Below are 20291 nucleotides of genomic sequence, written 5' to 3'. Positions count from 1 at the left end.
GAGAGCAGCGCATGGATTATTAAAGTAATAGTAATATGAATATTGAGTACTCCTGCCCTGAGAGCAGTTCATAGAACAGTAAAAATAACAGTAATATAAATATTGAGTACTCCTGCCCTGAGAGCAGCTCATAGTTTAGTAAAATAATATTAATAAGAATATTGAGTACATCTGACCTGAGAGCAGCACATGGTTTATTAAAATAATAGTAATATGAATATTGAGTACTTCTGGCCTCAGAGCAGCACATAGTTTAGTAAAAAATAATAGTAATATGAATATTGAGTACTTCTGGCCTGAGAGCAGCACATAGTTTAGTAAAATAACAGCAATATGAATATGGAGTACTTCTGCCCTGAGAACAGCACACAGTTCATTAAAAATAGCATAAATTTAAATATTGAATACTTATGCCCTGTAAGCAGCACACAATTCATTAAAAATAACATTAACCCTTTCGAGTCGATTAACGCGGATACGCGTTTTGAGTCATTTTCTCCTGATAACCCCGAAAAGACCTTAAATTACACTTTCAGTTTTAATCGTACAGATAAGAGCAATACATCAATCGAATCTGTAAAGGGTTTACTTTTTTTTGGATACAGACATAATAACAACAAAACTTTGTGCACTTATAAAATAAAGATAACAAACAAGGTGTGCTGTCTGCAGCCTTTGTCTGCGCTTATCTTCATTTACAAACAAGTCATTAAAATGAACTGTAACTCCGTGAATACTCAACGAAAATACATGGGGGAGATATCTATAGAAAGCTTGACATGTCTATTTTTAAACTAAACAAGTGCCGCCGAAAACAGATATTCTGTGATAAAGTAATCCATATGAAAACAACGCGATGTCTGTTTTTCAAGTCTCCCTTCATTATATCTAATGTGACCACGCCCCCGCGCTGAACGCGCTATTCAGATTCAAACTGAAGCGCGCGGCTTGAATACGCCCATAACAGAAGAAAAAGCAGCGAGACTGTTCTTCAAGTGTTTATTTTACTGTTTGCTTCGCGATGAGAGGAATAAGACATAATTCACCCCAAAAAGATGTCATGTGGTTGAGGATTTGAGAAATGGATTTCCTCAGAAAAAAAGAATGCAGCACTTTATTCAGCAGAGATCATAAACATGAGTAAGTCTCTTTTTATTGATTTATATACTTGTACTAGTTTATACATAACGTGTAAACATTTTACTAGTTAGACTTTTTCCAAATACTTTTTCCAAACTATAATTCCTGACTAAATGTATAGTAATCAAGTGAAACATTATGAAGTTTCAATAACAATATACAATACTATACCATTCAAAAGCTTGATGTAAATAATATAAATGTAACAAATAGATAACTGTCACAAATGTAAAAACATGCTTTTCTTTCAATTTATTCCCCCTAAAAACCCAGAAAAATATTCTCAGCTCTTTTCAACATTAATAATAATGATAATAATAATAACAATAAATGTTTTTTTTTGGTAGAAAATAAGATTGTTAAAAGGATTCTGAAGGATTGTGTGACTGGAGTAAGGATGCCAAACAATTTGTTTGAAAGTCAGCTTTGATTGTTTCTAATAAACTGTTTAACTGCACCCCCAAGTGGATATTAAATTATGTTGTGGGATAATTAAATATATTCTAAATAAACTACAAACATAAAATTATATAGATTTATTTTGTTCTTGCATTCTTTCTTGTAACTCCTTCCTCTCAGTGGCACAGATGACTGAATGGCTCATTATGCAGCTCATTATGCAGGCCTTTGTCTTCTCAGGTGTATATCACAATGATATTCATGGTAGTTGACGCCTACTCGCATATGACTTTTACCAACAAAAAGTGTCTTAGAAAATTTAAATCAATATATTGTTCTCTGTGAGTGAGTAAACAAGATGATTTTCACATCATTTAGAAAGAAAAATTCTAGGCTACAAGCTCCAGTTCTCAAAAATCCCGGGAACCATTGTTCTTTATGTGTTTTTTTGCCTTATTCAAGTGTTTTAACATTTTTAGTTTTTCACTAACCACGCACAATATTTTTTTTCTCAAAAACACAATCATGTACATACATGCATTTCTTATATTATTATAGCCCAGTTTGTGCTGATTACAGTGAGATTAGACTTTACCCATTTAGATATTTATAAGAAACTGAAAAAAGCACAAATGTCAGGGCATGACAAAACTTCTCCAGGCCCCAAAAATACCCTTAGACTCCAGAGGGTTAATATCAATATTGAGTACTCCTGCCCTGAGAGCAGTGTTAATGCTAATGTTAACGCTAACTGACTGATGTAATGTCAAGGAGAGTTCTTTTTTCGCTCATATCAGTTTCAGAGACAGCGTGGAAGCATTGGAAAAGCATGTTTTACTCCAGTTACCTCATAACCAGCTTTGGTGTAATCAACTGATGAAGCAGTCATGTGTAAATGCATGCTATATAACATTCAGTCCATGATTACTTGTTCTGTGCATCTTTGTTTGCTAATTATCTTATTAAATGTTAGAGATGATAATTTTTTTCATGAAAATACATGGTAAATGAACTTACCTTGCAATAAATGCCACCCACGAAGCGTCAGTAGCGTATCTGTCTGAAGTATTCCTTCCACACGTTCAAATTTCTTGACTCCGCCTCTGCTTCAATTTCATTGGTTGAATCTGTAAACCAATCATTTTCCTTTCTGCCCTCAGAACATGTTTGAGTAAGTAAGACTCCCATCTGCGATGTTTTAAGGGGTGAACTAGGGAACTGTTTTCAATCCTTTTCTTCTTCTGGTTTTACTATGCCAATAATAAGCATCTGTATTTGTTAAGAAGGTGTAGTTAAATATGTTATTTAAGAAATCACACACACCAAGAGTTGTCCAGACAATATAAGCTATATATACCTAAACTAATTTTTAGTTAATGGAATCATTATAGAGTTATATTATATCATTAATCTAAACTGTGTGGATTTGTGAGGGCAGTACAAGGGTTAAAATATTTCTTTCACAGTTCTTGAACACCCCAGAAGCTGAAACTACAGATCAGCATTAGATGTTCAGTGCTGCTTTCTGTTCAATTTGATACTGATTATGAGAATCATTGGTTACACTTTATAATAACTTTAATTTACAAATCATTAATAACAATTATATAATGTTTAACAGATCATTAGGTAATATATATTCACATAGCTAGAAATTAGATCATGTTCATGTAAATGTTTACTAATAATTAACTTAACACTACCTTATGATAAACATATGATTATTTCATGTAAATTGAAATGCTTACAAATGTCAGTAAATTTTCAGTTCATTTGATCTTCATTTGTTGGTCTTTTTTTGATGTGTAGACCTCTATTTACACATCTTAACAAATAATCTATTACCATATTTTCTGCACCGGATTATAAGGCGCAGTCTCAATTACGGTCTACAAAAAAAAAAAACGTAACAGAAGCAAAACAGTGTGTTTAGTTAAACTTTATTCTACTATTTAACAATACACTCACATAATTTTTTTAATCAATCTTCTCCCACAAATCCATCAAAGTCCTCATCTTCTTTATCTGTATTGAACAGCTGGGCAACAGCTTTTGAACAGCTTACGCCATCAAACATGCCAGGTTCCCTCTCATCATGGTTTATCTCTGCCAGTGTACTGTACGTAGTGATCGTATAACGTCCCTGTGTCAGCTGGAAATGGTCCGACAGTCAATCAACCGGAGCGCTTACCAAAGTCGCACAACAACATTTTTACAGATTATGGAACTCAGTACACACAAAAGGCGCACCGGATTATCAGGTGCACGGCCGATTTTTGAGAAAGTTTAATGCTCTTAGGTGTGCCTTATAGTGCGTAAAATATGGTAATTATTTGTTCATGTTTTTGCAGTACCCGGTCTAAAGTGGAAATTATTCATCATTTTCAAATGTTTATAAATGTTTACTAATCATTAATACCTTTATGAGCAATCATCTCAATTGCAAAAAGTGTACCGAAAGACCTGAATTTCCTCTATTCATACATCTTTTCTAATCATTTATTAATCATTTGTTCGTGTTTCTACAGTAGCCAATCTAAAGTTGAGACTATTCATCATTTGTAAATGTTTATAAATGATTACTAATCATTTAGTATCTTTACTGGCATTGGACTTTTAGTTAATGTAACAAGGTTTGAGTAAAGGGTGGCTTTTAAGTTTAGCTAAATGCTTGCTAAAGACATGTGTGTTCACAGGTGAACATAAAATATGATACATACAACTGGTGAACCAGTCAGTGTAATGCACATGTCTTATGCAATGACTGTTTAATGTTTAATTGACAAATGACAAAATATGGAAGTCTTCTTTTTGCACCTTTCCACTGCATGGTACAGCTAGGCCTGGTTCGGCTCGGCTCAGTTTGTGTTTCCACTGCAGTTTAGAACCACTTTAAATTGGGTGAGATTACAGACATGACATTATAGTTGTGTCACCTCAACTGTCTACTGATACTCTACTGGTACTGAAAAAAAAAAAAAAAAAGAAAAAAGCAAGCCGTGCGGTACCATGCTGTGAAAAGCAGCATTTGAAGTACTGGAGTGATACGCAGTGACTGGTGACATAAAAATTAATAATGTACAAATTATAATTAAGAATTTCATAAGTCAATTTCACTTATATCACAGAATACTCAAAAGACATTTCTGGTTCATAAAAAAAAAAAAAAAAACATTTCTCTAACGAAACACCTGACACCACTTATTAGCTCATTAGAAGAAGCTTCAGAGGCTGTTTCATAAATACTCACTATTTTTTAGACTGTGTCTTAAGAACTTATTTGACTAACTAACAATTAACCTAGTGGTAATCAGTCTTTTTGCATTCAAAATTAGACTGATCTTCGTTTTATGTAAATGATTTAGAAAGAGTTATGAACAGTCTTGCAACAAAAACAAAGATGGTTAAATTCTAAGACTAGTCTAAGCAGTTTATGCAACTGGCATGACATAAAATGGGTGTCTGACAAAGGAGATATTTAGAATGTGCGATATAGGGTTGACTATGAACAAGGTTAAGAAACTGTTGAGCTTTAAAACGTACTCGGTTACTAAACGTAACCTCGGTTCTCTCTAGAAGAGCGAACGAGTACTGCGTCTTAGCTAAGACGCTACGGGAAAAGTCTCTTTTCACGAAATACTGAAGCAAAAAATTATCCTTTATTTTGTATTTTTGTAAAGCGCATTTGCAGCAGTACACAGCCATAGGCAAGACGGCTTGTTCGCTCATTGGCTTGTTCTGCGGCAACTGCACAGCCTATCGAGCGCAGGCTGATGCAACATAAATCAGCTAAATCAGTAACTAAATCAGCATACTATCATTTAAAAAACATTGCAAGAATTAGATCTTTTGTTTCCAGCCAAGACTTGGAGAAACTTGTTCATGCCTTCATCACCAGCAGGGTGGACTATTGTAATGGGCTCCTCACCGGCCTTCCAAAAAAGACCATTAGACAGCTGCAGCTCATCCAGAACGCTGCTGCCAGGATTCTGACTAGAACCAGAAAATATGAGCATATCACACCAGTCCTCAGGTCCTTACACTGGCTTCCAGTTACATTTAGGATTGATTTTAAAGTACTTTTACTCGTATATAAGTCACTAAATGACCTAGGACCGAAATATATTGCAGATATGCTCACTGAATATAAACCTAACAGAGCAATCAGATCATTAGGATCGAGTCAGTTAGAAATACCAAGGGTTCACACAAAACAAGGGGAGTCCTCCTTTAGTTACTATGCCGCCCGCAGTTTGAATCAGCTTCCAGAAGAGATCAGATGTGCTAAAACACTGGTCACATTTAAATCTAGACTTAAAACTCATCTGTTTAGCTGTGCATTTATTGAATGAGCACTGTGCAATGTCCGAACTGATTGCAATATATATTTTCACTGTTTTTTTTTTTATTTAATTGTATGTAATATCATTTTCTTACTGTTTTAATTTCATTTTAAATAAGTACAGTTTTAATAATTTTAAAAGTTTTAAAATTGCTTGTTTTATTCTTGTTATTATTTTTCTTCATTACTATTTTACTTTCTTTTATGTAAAGCACTTTGAATTACCATTGTGTACGAAATGTGCTATATAAATAAACTTGCCTTGCCTTGCCTTGGAATCGGTTCTTCTCCACAATCTTCCTCAGGGTCCGGTCATCTCTTCTCGTTGTGTTCTTTCTGTGTCTTACCCTCTTGCTTGAGGGTGTCAATGATGGCCTTATGGTCAGCAGTCTTACCCATGATTGCGGTTTTGAGTAATGAACCAGGCTGGGAGTTTTTAAAAGCCTCAGGAATCTTTTTCAGGTGTTTAGAGTTAATTAGTTGATTCAGATGATTAGGTTAATAGCTTGTTTAGAGAACCTTTTCATGATATGCTAATTTTTTTAGATAGGAATTTTGGGTTTTCATGAGCTGTATGCCAAAATCATCAGTATTAAAACAATAAAAGACCTGAAATATTTCAGTTGGTGTGCAATGAATCTAAAATATATGAAAGTTAAATTTTTATCATTACATTATGGAAAATAATGAACTTTATCACAATATGCTAATTTTTTGAGAAGGACCTGTATGTTGCCTTACTTTGTTTCGACCATGGTTTCGACACACAGCTCCACTGCAGTGTTGCCAACTTCTTTCAGTGGAAAGTAGCTAAACCCCGTCTGAAAAGTCGCAAAATGTCGCTAGAGGGTGAGTTATTAATGACATATTTTAGATTTTTTGATGACCTAACCCTTTAACTGAGTTACCGGTGTGGTAATATGATAGCATGCCTCGCAACGTAACTGAACAATACCTTTTACAACAAGCAATGTCTGAAGCATGTTCACCAAAATAATAGCACTAGGCAATAAAAAATGAAAAAACTTTGCTTAGTTTCATGAAGACGTCCAGAGATGAATTAAAGTTGAAATTGCCAGTTGTTCGTGGATGCTTTGATTTTGTTGAATATATAGCTTCTTCTAGCGGTTAGAAGATCTCGTGTAAAGTTGTGAGTCAACTGAACAACATTCATTAGGAAAACAGTGTCAATAATGCAAAAATGATAGTTAAAGGCAGTTCATCATGGATTCAGTTATGTCATCTCTGTTCAGTTAAATAGTGTCTGTGCATTTATTTGCAATCAGATCAACGAAATCGCTGTAGATGAAGTGTCCCCAACTAAGCAAGCCAGAGGCGACAGCGGCAAGGAACCGAAACTCCATCGGTGACAGAATGGAGAAAAAAACCTTGGGAGAAACCAGGCTCAGTTGGGGGGCCAGTTCTCCTCTGACCAGACGAAACCAGTAGTTCAATTCCAGGCTGCAGCAAAGTCAGATTGTGCAGAAGAATCATCTGTTTCCTGTGGTCTTGTCCTGGTGCTCCTCTGAGACAAGGTCTTTACAGGGGATCTGTATCTGGGGCTCTAGTTGTCCTGGTCTATGCTGTCTTTCAGGGATGCTGTCTTTCTGGTCTCTGCTGTCTTTCAAGAGTAGAGTAATTGATGACAATTTGTGGGTGAAGAGATACTTTTACACTCTCTTTGGCTTTGAAAATGCTTTTAAACACTTGTAAAATCATACGCTCCCATGTGTTGACCACTGTAGACAATCATAGACATATTTGTTGAGTGCAGTACCACAATAGCCAATCAGAGGCATTTATCAATCTACTCAACAGTGTTCAAAATGCATTTTTGGGTGAACCAACCCCTTTTAAAGGAGTATTTCACATACAAAATTCTGTCATCATTTACACGCCCTCTTGTAATTTTAAACCTATATGAATTACTGTCCTCTGCAGAATTTTGAATAATGTTTGAAACAGAAGAGCACAACCCCAATTCACTATTATTCTATGGACAAAAAAACAAAACAAAAAAACAATGCAAGTGAATGGGGGGCTCTTAACAACATCCTTCAAAATATATTATTTTGTGTTCTGTGGAAGAAAAGTCACACAGGCGATATGTCACTACCAAATAAAAATTTCCCCATGTTTTACTCACCCTCAAGGCTTGCGAAGACCTTTAAGACCACAGAGCCGCGTCGAGCAGTTCTTTGATCGATGGATGCACTATTTGAAGCTACAAAAAGTCAACAATTAACTCCCATTCTACTGCTTGGAAGTAAAATGATACATAAGATTATAACTTTGCCTGTATTGTTCTTCAAAAATATAACCATATTCAGTTGGGATGCCTTGAGGGCGGGTAAAACATGGGTAAATGTTGATTTGGTAGTGAAATATCACTTTAAGGCAAACATGGTTGTAGAAAATTTCAGTAGTTTGCATTGTCTGCATTACCTGGTTATTATCTTTGATTAGACAGCTTGCATCTTCACCAAGGTATGTGATCAGGTGCTTCAGCAGGCACTCTCTTCTGATGCCTATGTCCAAACTCTACAAAATGTTCAAGATATTTTTTTTTATTAGACCAAAACACTACTAAATTGATTGCCACAAGCAAATTTGTTTGCATGTAACCAATACCTGATCCATAACTTTAATAGTGTCTTTAGTTTTTACACGGTTTTCCACCTTTGCTCCTAATAACCTGGAGAAGCTGAGAGCTCTGTCTGTCCAAAGAGGAAAAAAATTGGCATTAATCAGTAAGAAAGAGAAACAGAAAATAGACTTCTGAAAAAAAAAAAAATTAAATTGAAAACTAGTTGTAAAAATACATATACACACACAAAGCATTAAACAACAAAAGGTATAATTAGGGCATCTAAGATATTTTCAAAAACACTACATAATAAAATCCAATGGTAAAAACTATGGTAAATTCAGGATTATTCACTTACATTTTAACATTTTTCATTAAAATAAATGCTTTTACCTCCTCTTGTTGAATAAGAGCTGGCCATCTTTCTTGCAGTTCTTGAACACTAGGTTGGTTTTCCACAATCTCTTGTCTGCGTAAGGCATGTGTTTTCTTGCTTTGTGCATTCAAAATGATCCGTGAATATTGGTTTTGTATGAGTACCCAATAAAAACACAAGGAACAGTTTCATTATTTTTCAGGTGTGCCCAATGTGATGGAAGTAGCGTTGTACGTAGTACGATGGTGCATGTTTCTATTCACAAAAGCAAGCATTTATAAGTTTACATTCTCTTAAGTCATAAGTCAGTGTGTTGTGTTAAAGCTCGTTAAGATGGAAATTGTTTAACATATTTTGTGTAATGTTATATATTTTACTAATTCAAGCGGCAGAGGACAATGCTGATGCGCGGGTCTCGTGGGCGCACATCGGGTGCACGAGCACAGAAAGCCATTGTGCGATTAACAATTTCAGTTCTGTTTCGTGGCTAATGGTGCTTTTAAAATATCAAGCTCTTCATTTTTCATTGATCCATGCTTCTTTGATCACTCTAGCATGTTAGTAACTTTATGCAATCTGCCCAATGAAAGATGCGTGGGTGTATGTACATGTGACAAAACACACCCATTAAACTTAGTCAAAATCATCTTATAACGTTACATATTTATCAACTGTAGTAACAGTAATTTAAAGCTTATTTGTATAATTACTCACCAATATTGAGGAACTGTGTGTCAGCTGCAGTCAATCGGAATCAATTTTCAATCGAAAATTTCTCAAACCCAACCTTGATGACTTCAGTGGTCACGTGGTTCTCACAAAACTCAAAATTATTGATTTAATGTGTAGAAAATAGTTTAAATTAAACCAACAAAAATTAAGGCGGGCGTACACGGTGCAAATTCTGATGGTCGGAAGATCGAATGTCCACGTACACTTCACGAGTAAGTTTATCTGAAAATCGTACGGGCGAGGTGATATACGACATGATTTTACGACCTGATGATTTCCGAAGCAATCGCACAAAGTTAATATAACTGCTCTCCCTCTCTCATACTGCATATAAAATATTGATATGAGCTGTGACTGTTTCCTACACATACAGGTTCTTTTTCAGCAACAGGAAACCGGGACGTCTGGTCACCCTGGTGTGTGTGTGTGTGTGTGTGTGTTTACGCGAGAGAGAGAGAGAATTAAAAAGCATGGTACACGCTGCTACAAAACATCAAACAGCGCTCGCTGTTCCTGCCAGAGTTCAGCAAGTTTATCCTCTTGGTCAGTAGTTTACATTCACCATGGCGCTGCCGTCTTCGTCTTTCTTCTTTTGTGGTTTCCTAGTTCGTGATTGGTCAACTTCAGATAGATCAATAAATCGGCTCGTATAACCGCACACCTGTCACGAATTCAAACCGATAGCTCACAAACTTTTTAGACATGTTTAAAAATGATCGGGAGGTCAGAAAGTGCTCGTAAGGCACTCTGCTCAGCTCGTAATTCCTCACACATGATACGGCTTTTAGTTTTTCCCAACTGGTTAATGAAAACAAGGATAAATTCAAAGGAAATTTTAGAGTTGGGATGACCTCCAGAACCAAAGGCGAAACCTTTTTAAAGGTCTTTATAATTATATGTTCCTAATCTTAACATTCAGAGGCAGATTGTAGGATACAGCCACTGTAGGATAGTTTGTTGTTTGATCTTACTGACTTAGGAGTCTTCTTCACTACTCCTAACCTTTCACAAATTTAGGAGCTAGTTTTAGGGCTAAAATGCTTTGTGAAATACTCTTAGAGCACAAATTTCGGAGTCCTAAATGTAGGATTGACACGTCCATTGTTTTTAAGATCTTCTCCTAAATCTGCGAGTTATGAGCTACTTTTAATCTTAAGATATTTTGTGAATACAGGACCAGATGTGTTTCATCTTAACTATCATTATAATGTTTGCATTGTAACTATGTGACTGAACAAGTGAACTAAATGTTTGCCTTGTTTCTTTTATCTTGCAGATTATTTTTTGGTGGAGTGTGCAGTATTTTGCATTGTAACAATCACATCTAACATACTTGTCTCACATACTATTTTTATTCATGAAAAATGAATACAAACCAAAACCTGGGATGAGTTAATAATAATGCTGCAGCAAACAAACAAATTAATGACAGATGTCATTAATGACAGATAACGAACGAAAGATTGAATCGTTCTCGAGTCGTCTGAACCGAATTGGTTCTTTTGGTGATTGTTTCTGAACTGATTCTGTGCTAATGTTATGAGCGCGGGTAAACCGAAGGCTTGATTCAAGGGCAATCATCGCCAATAATGTCATTACGTTGAACACAAAAGAACTGGTGAACCATTTTCTTAAACTGGTTTATTGAATCGAACTGTCTGAAAGAACCAGTTCGCAGAAAAGAACTGAACTTCCCATCACTTCCCAATAAGATGGCCGATTTTGTCAAATAGGGTGTCAAATTTCATGCGACCTCCCCTGCACCAGATAGCAGACATGTAATACTTCATCTCTGACTCAAAAAAACGTAATGCTTTTATACAAAATCGTCGAGCTAGAGCACATTGAATCAGTGCGAAGAAAAGCGGAGCTAGTGTGAGAGTGAGGCATTTTATCAGCGCAATATTGTCAACGTCAGCGAGTAATGGCATTAGATTGTTGTTGTTGTTGTTGTTGTTGTTATTATTATTATTATTATTATTATTATTATTATCTAATGGCATCAATTAAGCTTCAATAAACCCACAATGAAGTGTTGGGACTTCTATTCATGGACCCTGATTCCGAAGGGGAATATCTGCCTTCAGAAGATGACTGTGATACTGAAAGTGAAAGTCTAGCCCTACACCAAGCACAAACGGTAAATCCTTTGCCCCATGTAGATGGTCCTCTGCCCAATGTCAGTGGTGTGAACAATGTTTGCCGGGGTCGAAGTGTTCATCGCGATATTAGCAGGCGTGTTAGTGTTGCGGGGAACGAGGCAGGGAATTTTTACCGCGCTAGACATGTAGCTTTGTCTTCTGACCGTGTGCCTCTCCGCAATCGCGGCGACAGTATTGTAGTGGAGACTTTTTCTAATGCCACTGGGTATGTTAGACGAGGTCGAAGTATTCATAGGACAGTTAGAGGGCAACGTGGAGGGAGGGTGGGGAGTCGCAATGACAATGACAGTCCGAGCTGTGCACACTCAGCGCACGCGCGAGGCAGATCTGGCCGCGCTGCTCATAGCAGGAGCAGAGGCAATGTGACACGGGGCAGAGCTTTTGAACTAAAAACGTCTTGTCTACTTGTGTTTGTGTGTCATATGAATAATATATATGTGCCCCATACATGGAACATGGAATCAGAGTGCCTGCTGTATGTAGTAAATTGAAAATCTCTACAGCAAAAGGCCAACCGCTACATGCATTCGGTGTGTTTCTACTATTTATTAGTATTGATTTACACAGTTTGTTTACTACTTGAAATTTACCTGAGCATTCAGTATTGTGCTATATAGCACACAGAAGGTGAGGGACATTTTGGGGGGAAAGAAGTGCTGCATTTTATCATTTAAACGTGACTTTTCATGAAAATTCTATAATTCAAGATGGCCACCACCATATGATGTCATAATATGTAAATGAGGTGGGGAACATTGGGTAAACATTGGGTCATTCTTAATATTTCTATAATTGACAGAAAGTCTCTATCTTTTATCATTTTTAAGATATAGCCTTTTGAAATTAAGATGTCAAAATCGAACGTTTTTGGAAAAAACCTCTGGCGCCTAAAGGGTTAAGTCATTTGTGGATTAATGCCTATTGGAGACGAGAACCGTTTCAAACGATTCAGTTCGATTTGGTGAACTGGTTCAAGAAGCTCTGGTTACATCAAGTGATTCGTTTGCGAATAGGATATCACTACACTGCTGTGTTTTGAACTCTCTCACAACAGACATGGAAGAGAAGACAATGATGAATAAAGTCGTAGTTTTTGCTTTTTTTGGACTAAAATGTATTTTCGATGCTTAAAAAAATTCTAACTGACCCTCTGATGTCAGATGGACTACTTTGATGATGTTTTTATTACCTTTCTGGACATGGACGGCATACCATACGTACGTTTTCAATGGAGGGACAGAAAACTTTCGGACTAAATCTAAAATATCTTAAACTGTGTTCTGAAGAAGAACGGAGGTCTTACGGGTTTGTCATTAATGACATAATTTTCATTTTTGGGTGAATTATCCTTTAAATGCTGGAAAGAGCTTAAGTATTATTATTCTTATTATGTTTTTTATACTAGCCCATCATGCATCTAACCATCCAAGTGCACACTCGGTGTTAAGAGCTGTTAAGATTAAAACTGCCAACTCCGCAGTAAGTCAGTGTCATGGACGTAGGACAGAGCAAGTGTAAATATATTTTCTAGTATATGTTTACATATTGTAATGCCGCTGGTTTAGGGGTTTTTATATATATAAATTATTTGTAAATAGAGCAGAAACTATCTAACTGTGTCTACACAGGACACGAGAGTTGTTGTGCCGCGTCCCGCTGCGCTAAAAGTCTGTCTAAACTTGATGACACCACACTACAGTTGAAAATCATTTGAATGTAGTGTCAGAACATTTTGTCATAAATAGAACGAGGAATCAGTTTTCTGATGGGGATCGTGTCGCCATGGGCGTAGGTTTGCTACACCCCCATACACATCAACCCCAACTAAAGCTTGTATTGACTGTATAATCTCAAAAATGCACTCTCAAAAAATAAATATAAAAACCAAATAAAAGAGCAATTAAAATATGAAGGGGATATGGTTTTTTTAAACTTTTAACATGCATGATTTAATAATTCATAGTTCATAAAGACCTCACCTGAAGCCCTGAAGGTCCAGCAACTTCTTCCTCAACATGCTCTATGACATCTTCACAACTAATGAATAAAATACACACGTATCATAGTATGCATTCAACACATCATGTTTATGTTTCAGAGCCATTTTTAAATATGAAGGGGACATGGTTTTGTGGATTAATGTGTTGAAATGTATGTTAATCTATGTGTTAGTTAGTTTGTCTGTATGAGAATAGCAGTAAACTAGATCAACATTAGAGTAAAATACAGATCATATTCTAACATTTTATCATTGTTGAACTATATAACATTGATTGGTGACTGGTCAGTCACTACTGCTAGTTTATTTGTGTGGCTATCTAGTTATTTTGCCTACTTACACTCTGACTCTGCTTTATGAAAAAGCTTCTTATGTCCCCTTTCTTCTTCCTGGGTGGCATCTACAAAGTACAAAAAGGGGCAAAAAAACTGAATATTAAAATGTTTTTACTCTGGCCTTTGTATGTGGCAGAGAGACAGCCCTGGTAATTTACCATCAGCGTCGTCAACATGCGTGCGTGTGCACACACATACACACACACACACACCACCCGCTCGCTGCTAGTGCAAGCACAAAAGTAGTCCCTGCCCCTCGCGTGTAGCCTGTCAGATACCCCGCCGCCAATCAAATTACGGCGTTTCTTGTACTGTCATCGACCTAGAGCCCTGCATTTCAGCCCGAGCCCGACGGGCCCCGACTTATTTATGCCCCTAGGGCCGGGCTTCGGGCCAATTTTCACGTTATAGCTCACATGCGGGCCGGGCCTCGGGCCTTTTTTGGGTTATCCTTCTATTTATATTTTTAGACATTAATAAAAAAAAAAGAGAGAAGTTCACGTCGACGATAGAAAAACAAACATAGACATTTCATAACCTCATAACTTTCATAATCTGATAATTCAACCCGTTATAATTATACTGACATACTGACACGACAGTCTCACGCACGCACGCACGCTTTTCCGTCAGCGCGACCCACGATTATACTTCACTTATATCCAATTATTGTAATAGCTATTATAGGCCTCTAAATTAATGTATTAATCATAGCCTAGTTGTCCAACTAATAATTATAAAATGATGATTCATGCAGCGGCGAGCATTTCTGTGTCTGCACCTGTTGTTGCGGGACACGCAGGAAAGAAGAGAGCGCTGGCGGAGTTTGAAAACATTGTAGAGCAGGACGAGGATGACGACGATGAAGTACAGCAATACATGCGCCTCAATCACAACATGGAAGGTGATGGACGAGATGTGCTGCTATGGTGGAAACAGCACGAGACCCTGCTGCCGCAACTGTCAAGACTGGCTCGCTCTGTGTTTAGTGTCCCGCCAGCAGAAGCGAACGTGTCTTCAGCGCAGCGGGAAGAGTGATAGAAGAGAGGAGGACTGGGTTAAAACCTTCCACTCTGGATGCTATTCTTTTTCTCCACGATGCTCTGTAAGAGACTGTTCTAACTTTTAATTTGACTGGACTTTATTTTCGTTTAACTGTTGGAAACTAATGGAAAAAAGAATGGACATGTTAAGTGGTGCATTTTTGAGGTAAGATAACCTGCAAGTTTGTTTTTAATTAATTTAATTTGTTTAGATTGTAGGCTATTTCTCATTTCGTTTGCGAGCGCTTTTGCGAGTCTGCCTCAGTATTTCAATTTTTATTTTATTTTACTCACTGTGGTTTAATAAATAAACATATATTAAACTTACTGTCTGTGTGATATGCTTGAAGTGTTTTATATCTATGGATTTTATTGTAGCCAAGTAAAGTATTAGCGTTAATTTGAGAGGCTTAATTGATTAAATATGTTTTAGGCTACTCGCTGTCGGCTCGGCTGATTAACGTAAATCTTAATTTAAAAAAATGCTCCAAACATTTTTCTAAATTACCTTGATAAAGAAATGAAAAGAAACATAACACAAAACTTAACCCTTTTTAATTGTTGCAAATAGGGCAGGCTTCTGCTGTGTAATAAAATAAATAAATAAATAAAAACACGGGCTCGTGTCGGACTGAGCTGTCGGACACGGGTCGGGCTAGGGCCTGAGCGTCTCGGGCCAGGGCCAGGCTCGGGCCTAGATTTGAGGCCCGTGCAGGGCTCTACATCGACCTGGCTGTTAGAATCGATACAAATAGCAATGCAAAGATCCAAATAGCAGTTCAAAGGAGCTTGCTTAATATTGGTGGGGACAAATTTGTCATCTCAAAATGTTGATAGGGACTAGTACCTAGCGTCCCCCCCTAAACCTACATTCATGCGTGTCGCATCACACCCTATCCAATGTAGACAACATCATTGGGTTAATTTGTCTTTTGTTGGATCGCGCCACTCGTGTCTGGTGTAGAACTGCCGTGAGTTGTTTAATGGGTTATGTTACTGTATAGCCCTATTTGTTTTTAATGTTTTTATGAAATATCTGTATCGACTGCATGATCATTGTATTATTTACTGCCATGGGAGCCACAAAAGTAAAGCTTGGCGAGCTGCGCAACGAGTAACACTGCTCTAGGTTGCTTATTGGAGAGTGTGCTTGTGCTGCTGCGGTCTTGTTCATTTCATAGGGCGAAATATCTCTCTCATTCGAAGTGTGTCTCTACACAGGGCTCCAGACTAACATTTGAGAGCAATGGCACCAGACAGTGCCACTAAGTTCTACAGATTGTGGTGCCAGGAGCAAAAAATAAAAGTGTAAAATTCTGACATAATTTGATTTCTTTATGATTTGATATTTTATAGTAGTGATTTTATAATTTCAAAATATAGAGAAAATGTAGAAATGAATGATTAAAATAAGCTAATAAGTGCTCCTCTGCTGATGTCTACTGGTTATAATTGTGATTTTATGTTGTTGGGTTATTTCTTTTTTTACATAAGTGTTTGTTTATCACAAAGTAGGCTATATTTTGTTCATCTCATTAAAAATAACATTTAAACTGTGTACTAATGTACAAATAATAACTGAAGACTGGAATCTCATTTATATTGCAGAGAACTCTCTTGATGTAAATTGTAAATTGGCAAGACATTTCTGGTCGAATTATTACAAAAGTTTTACATTGCTGAACTTTTGTCAGAAAGGTGTGTGATGTTCTTATGGCAGTATGATCCATGAAATCCTCTTCTCACAGATCCATTGAAAACTTTCCAAGTTTTTTTCTAGATTTCCTTTTATACTTTCATTGTTTTGGTGTCAAACTAACCCTTGATTTTGTTATATTGGGAGAGTGACAATGGAGTTGGAGAGCCATTTGCAGGTTTTATTATAAAAGAGCGCAGTAAACACAGGAAGGGTCAAAGAATAACAAAACGTCATCAATAAGGGCAGGCAGCAAACGATCATAAATACAAAGAAAACAGTCCAAGGTCCAGACACAAGCATTGCAAGGCAAAACACACAGACAAGGAAAGAAGTTAGAATTGTAGCTATTGAAAACAGTATTTCTCAATGCATGTATGTGAGGTTGTGACTTAAATAGTCTTCTTGATGGGAAACAGGTGAGTCTGTAATCAGATCCTACGTATAGAATTATGGAAAATGGAGTTCAGTATGAAAAAAGTTGATGGAGGCTTCTGGTGGCAAGCAGGAGAAATGACAGAGAGTGGATACATGACAGTGTCTCTCCTGGAGTGGACTGTTTTGTTCTCATCATTTGTGTTTGTGTGGCCAGGATTTATGCAGAAGGGAACTTCAACACAGTGCAGAAGTACACTGGATTTGTTCGCCCTTCTCTACAGTGTGGATTTAATTTTTTTTTTAATGTGATTTAAATGCATGTATTAAGACACAGTCATTCACTGTCTTTATGTTTAAATTCATTTATGATAAAATGCATTCATTCAGAACATTCTTTAAAGGAGTCATAACGTCGTATTACCTTGGATACCTACTGCTGTATTATAGTCTTTCAGGCCCTTCTAAAAAAGAAAAGTGGGAAAAAAATAAGCACAGAGCTCCTCAGACCCTTATTTCTGAAGGCATTATTGTCTCGCGAGATCTGATGCGATATTTTGGCTGTCGTGGACGGTCATTATAATAATGCAAATGAGGGGCGCGTTGATTGGTTGCAGGAAGGGGGGGGGGGGTTGACAACGCAGGTAACGCTTTAGCATATCATTACAAACTGACATCATGGCGCAAGTTGTGAATGAACGCGACCGCCTTCCCGGCCAGTGTATAAGTATGAGGCGCCGTTTAGGGCTTAAATCAAACTTCATTCAAGCACACATATGAAATACGCTTGCATATATACTAAGTACTAGTCACACATACATGTATATGAACTATCCACGCACATAAAGTTACTCATATGAGACGTGAGCACAGCACACACACACAAATATAAGACGTGAGCACACACACAAACTAGACGGCGCCTCATAAGCGTTAGGCAATAAATAAACAATAACCGAATTCATGATGATCTCAGTCATTTGTTTTGTGCAAAGTATGTTAGCAGCCATTCCCCATACCTCGATGCTAATACTCCCACCAGAGTTGTGCCTGGACGCGTTCATTGAACGATAGTGTGTCTGACTCTCTTGTTCGATCCTTTTTCCGAGTCATTTCGTACTTTTAAGGGGCTTTAAATGTTACTATTAACTGGCAAATTCCCCGAACACATCAACCTACGCAATCTTGATCATATTCTGAATTAAGAAATCATTATAATGCAGTCAAAAGTCCATTTTTGCAGTCCGTTTACAGGGAACATAAACAATTACTTCACCTCAAGTCTTTCGCTTATTTGTCTAGTGACAGACGCAATAGCATACAATAGCCGCATTAGCAGTTAGATGCTGTTTGTTACACACAGTCCAGCAATAAAAACACAGTCTTACCATTTCAATTGCCGGCAATTTTGTTGTAATGCGCTTTTCCAGAGATTCGATGCCAACTTCGCCTGATATTGCCCCAAATTTGTGAAGGATTTCGGCGTACAATGTTTAGCACAAACACGTAACGATAAACCAGTGGAAGGGTTGAAGGAACCGCGTCATTAAAAATGAATTTAATCCACTGGTCTCTGATAGCTAGGTCCGTTCTTGGTAGAAAACACATTTACATGTTGATTCTGGCAGTCAACCACAGAGCAACTCACGTGTGCACTAGTTCCAGCGTCTTTCTCGACTGAATATGAGGGGGAGAGGGGAAGGGCGAGCTTCCTGCTGCGGTGTCCATATATGGTATATCCTGCCCCGTCTTGACGTCAAGACAAGGAAGAAATCAAAATCTCGTATTTGAGTGCGCGTGCACGTGGGCTATTTTACAAACCCTGAGGTAAACAAACGCTTCACATTTAAATATCGGCTTCCCGGCCAGTGTATAATCGTTAGGCAATCATAACATACATTGATTCTCGTGGAAAAGTGAAAATTGTGGGTCATGACTCCTTTAACATCATCACAGAAAAGTCTTAAACACACATATTAGAGGAGTTTGATTAGTAATATTAGTAAAAGTGTTGTTAAATGGGACTCCCATTATGGGAGTCTGACAAAAGGAGACATTTAAAATGTGCAGTTGTGGGCTTCTTCCAGGAACAAGGTTGAGAAACAATTATAAACTATTACAAAGGTTTTGACTGTTGAACTTGTGTCAGAGAGGTGTGTGATGTTCCTATGGCAGAATGAACTGTAAAATTCTCTTCTGTGAATTACGAATATCAGTACCTGTGAGTTCAGATGAGTTTTCTTGCATTGAGTCATTTCCTATTTTACTTCTTATAACATCATTTTCATAGAGATTATCAGTGCTTTTCCCATCTTCTCTGTACATTTTCCAAGTTATTCATAGATTTTCTTTTACACTTTCAGACAGTTTTGGTGTCGAAGTAACACTAGTGTCTCTCCTGGAGTGGACTGTGGTGTTCTCATCATCTGTGTTTCTGGCCAGTATTTATGCACAACTCTTTGCAGAAGTACACCGGATTTGTTTCCCCTTTTCTACAGTTTGGATTTAGTTTATTGTAATGGGATTTAAATGCACTATAAAGACATATTTATTGTTTGTATGTTTCAATTCATCAGGGGCTTGTACATTTTGACAGTGGGTGCTGCTGGAATTCTGCTGCTACATCAGCAGTCTAGAGCGGTGATCAGTTTACAGTTTAAGCAGTGGCTACATTTACATGTTTTTCAAGAAGTGTGAGTTATTTGATGATTTTCAAGAAGGTAAACTTTTTTAACAGAACTACTATAAGTAACTGTTGAGGATTGTCAAATCTTAAACATATTTTGGTTTCTGTAGTTTCAATTAAATTAAATTCAATCAAAACACTTTTTTCTGGTATATTTTACACAGTTTTGTTAATACTTTTTAAAGGATGTTTAGATGTTTATACTTAAAAAAAAGTCTAAATACTGATTAAAATATTTTTAGGCAGTAATTTATTACATTCTTTCTAGTTTATATGGTTTAAAATCATACAAAGAAATGAATATTTAATTAGCATTGATAGCTGAATATGAAGTAGTATTGTCAAAAATATCGATATTTCGATAAATATCGATACTGAAATATCTGAACTGTACCAATACTAATTTCTCGAAGTATCGA

At 36.9% G+C, this 20291-nt stretch overlaps 2 protein-coding genes across 4 annotated transcripts in view; one reads left to right on the top strand and one right to left on the bottom strand.

Annotated features, from left to right (window-relative positions):
• The window catches only part of LOC132132305 (C-type lectin domain family 4 member C-like), a 52841-nt gene extending 33333 nt beyond the window's left edge, over positions 1-19508 (bottom strand). Inside the window, exon 1 of the mRNA XM_059544694.1 lies at positions 19406-19508. Coding sequence (XP_059400677.1) covers positions 19406-19433 — 28 coding nt within the window. The 5' untranslated portion in view covers positions 19434-19508. The remainder of the gene's footprint in view (positions 1-19405) is intronic.
• cadm2a (cell adhesion molecule 2a) overlaps positions 1-20291 on the top strand; it is a 470143-nt gene that overhangs the window by 338280 nt on the left and 111572 nt on the right. The gene's annotated exons all lie outside the window — the stretch shown is intronic.

Source organism: Carassius carassius, chromosome 49 (assembly GCF_963082965.1).
Source record: "Carassius carassius chromosome 49, fCarCar2.1, whole genome shotgun sequence".
NCBI lineage: Eukaryota > Metazoa > Chordata > Actinopteri > Cypriniformes > Cyprinidae > Carassius > Carassius carassius.
Note: the sequence above shows the minus strand (reverse complement) of the source record. Positions and strands in the feature narration are given on the sequence as shown.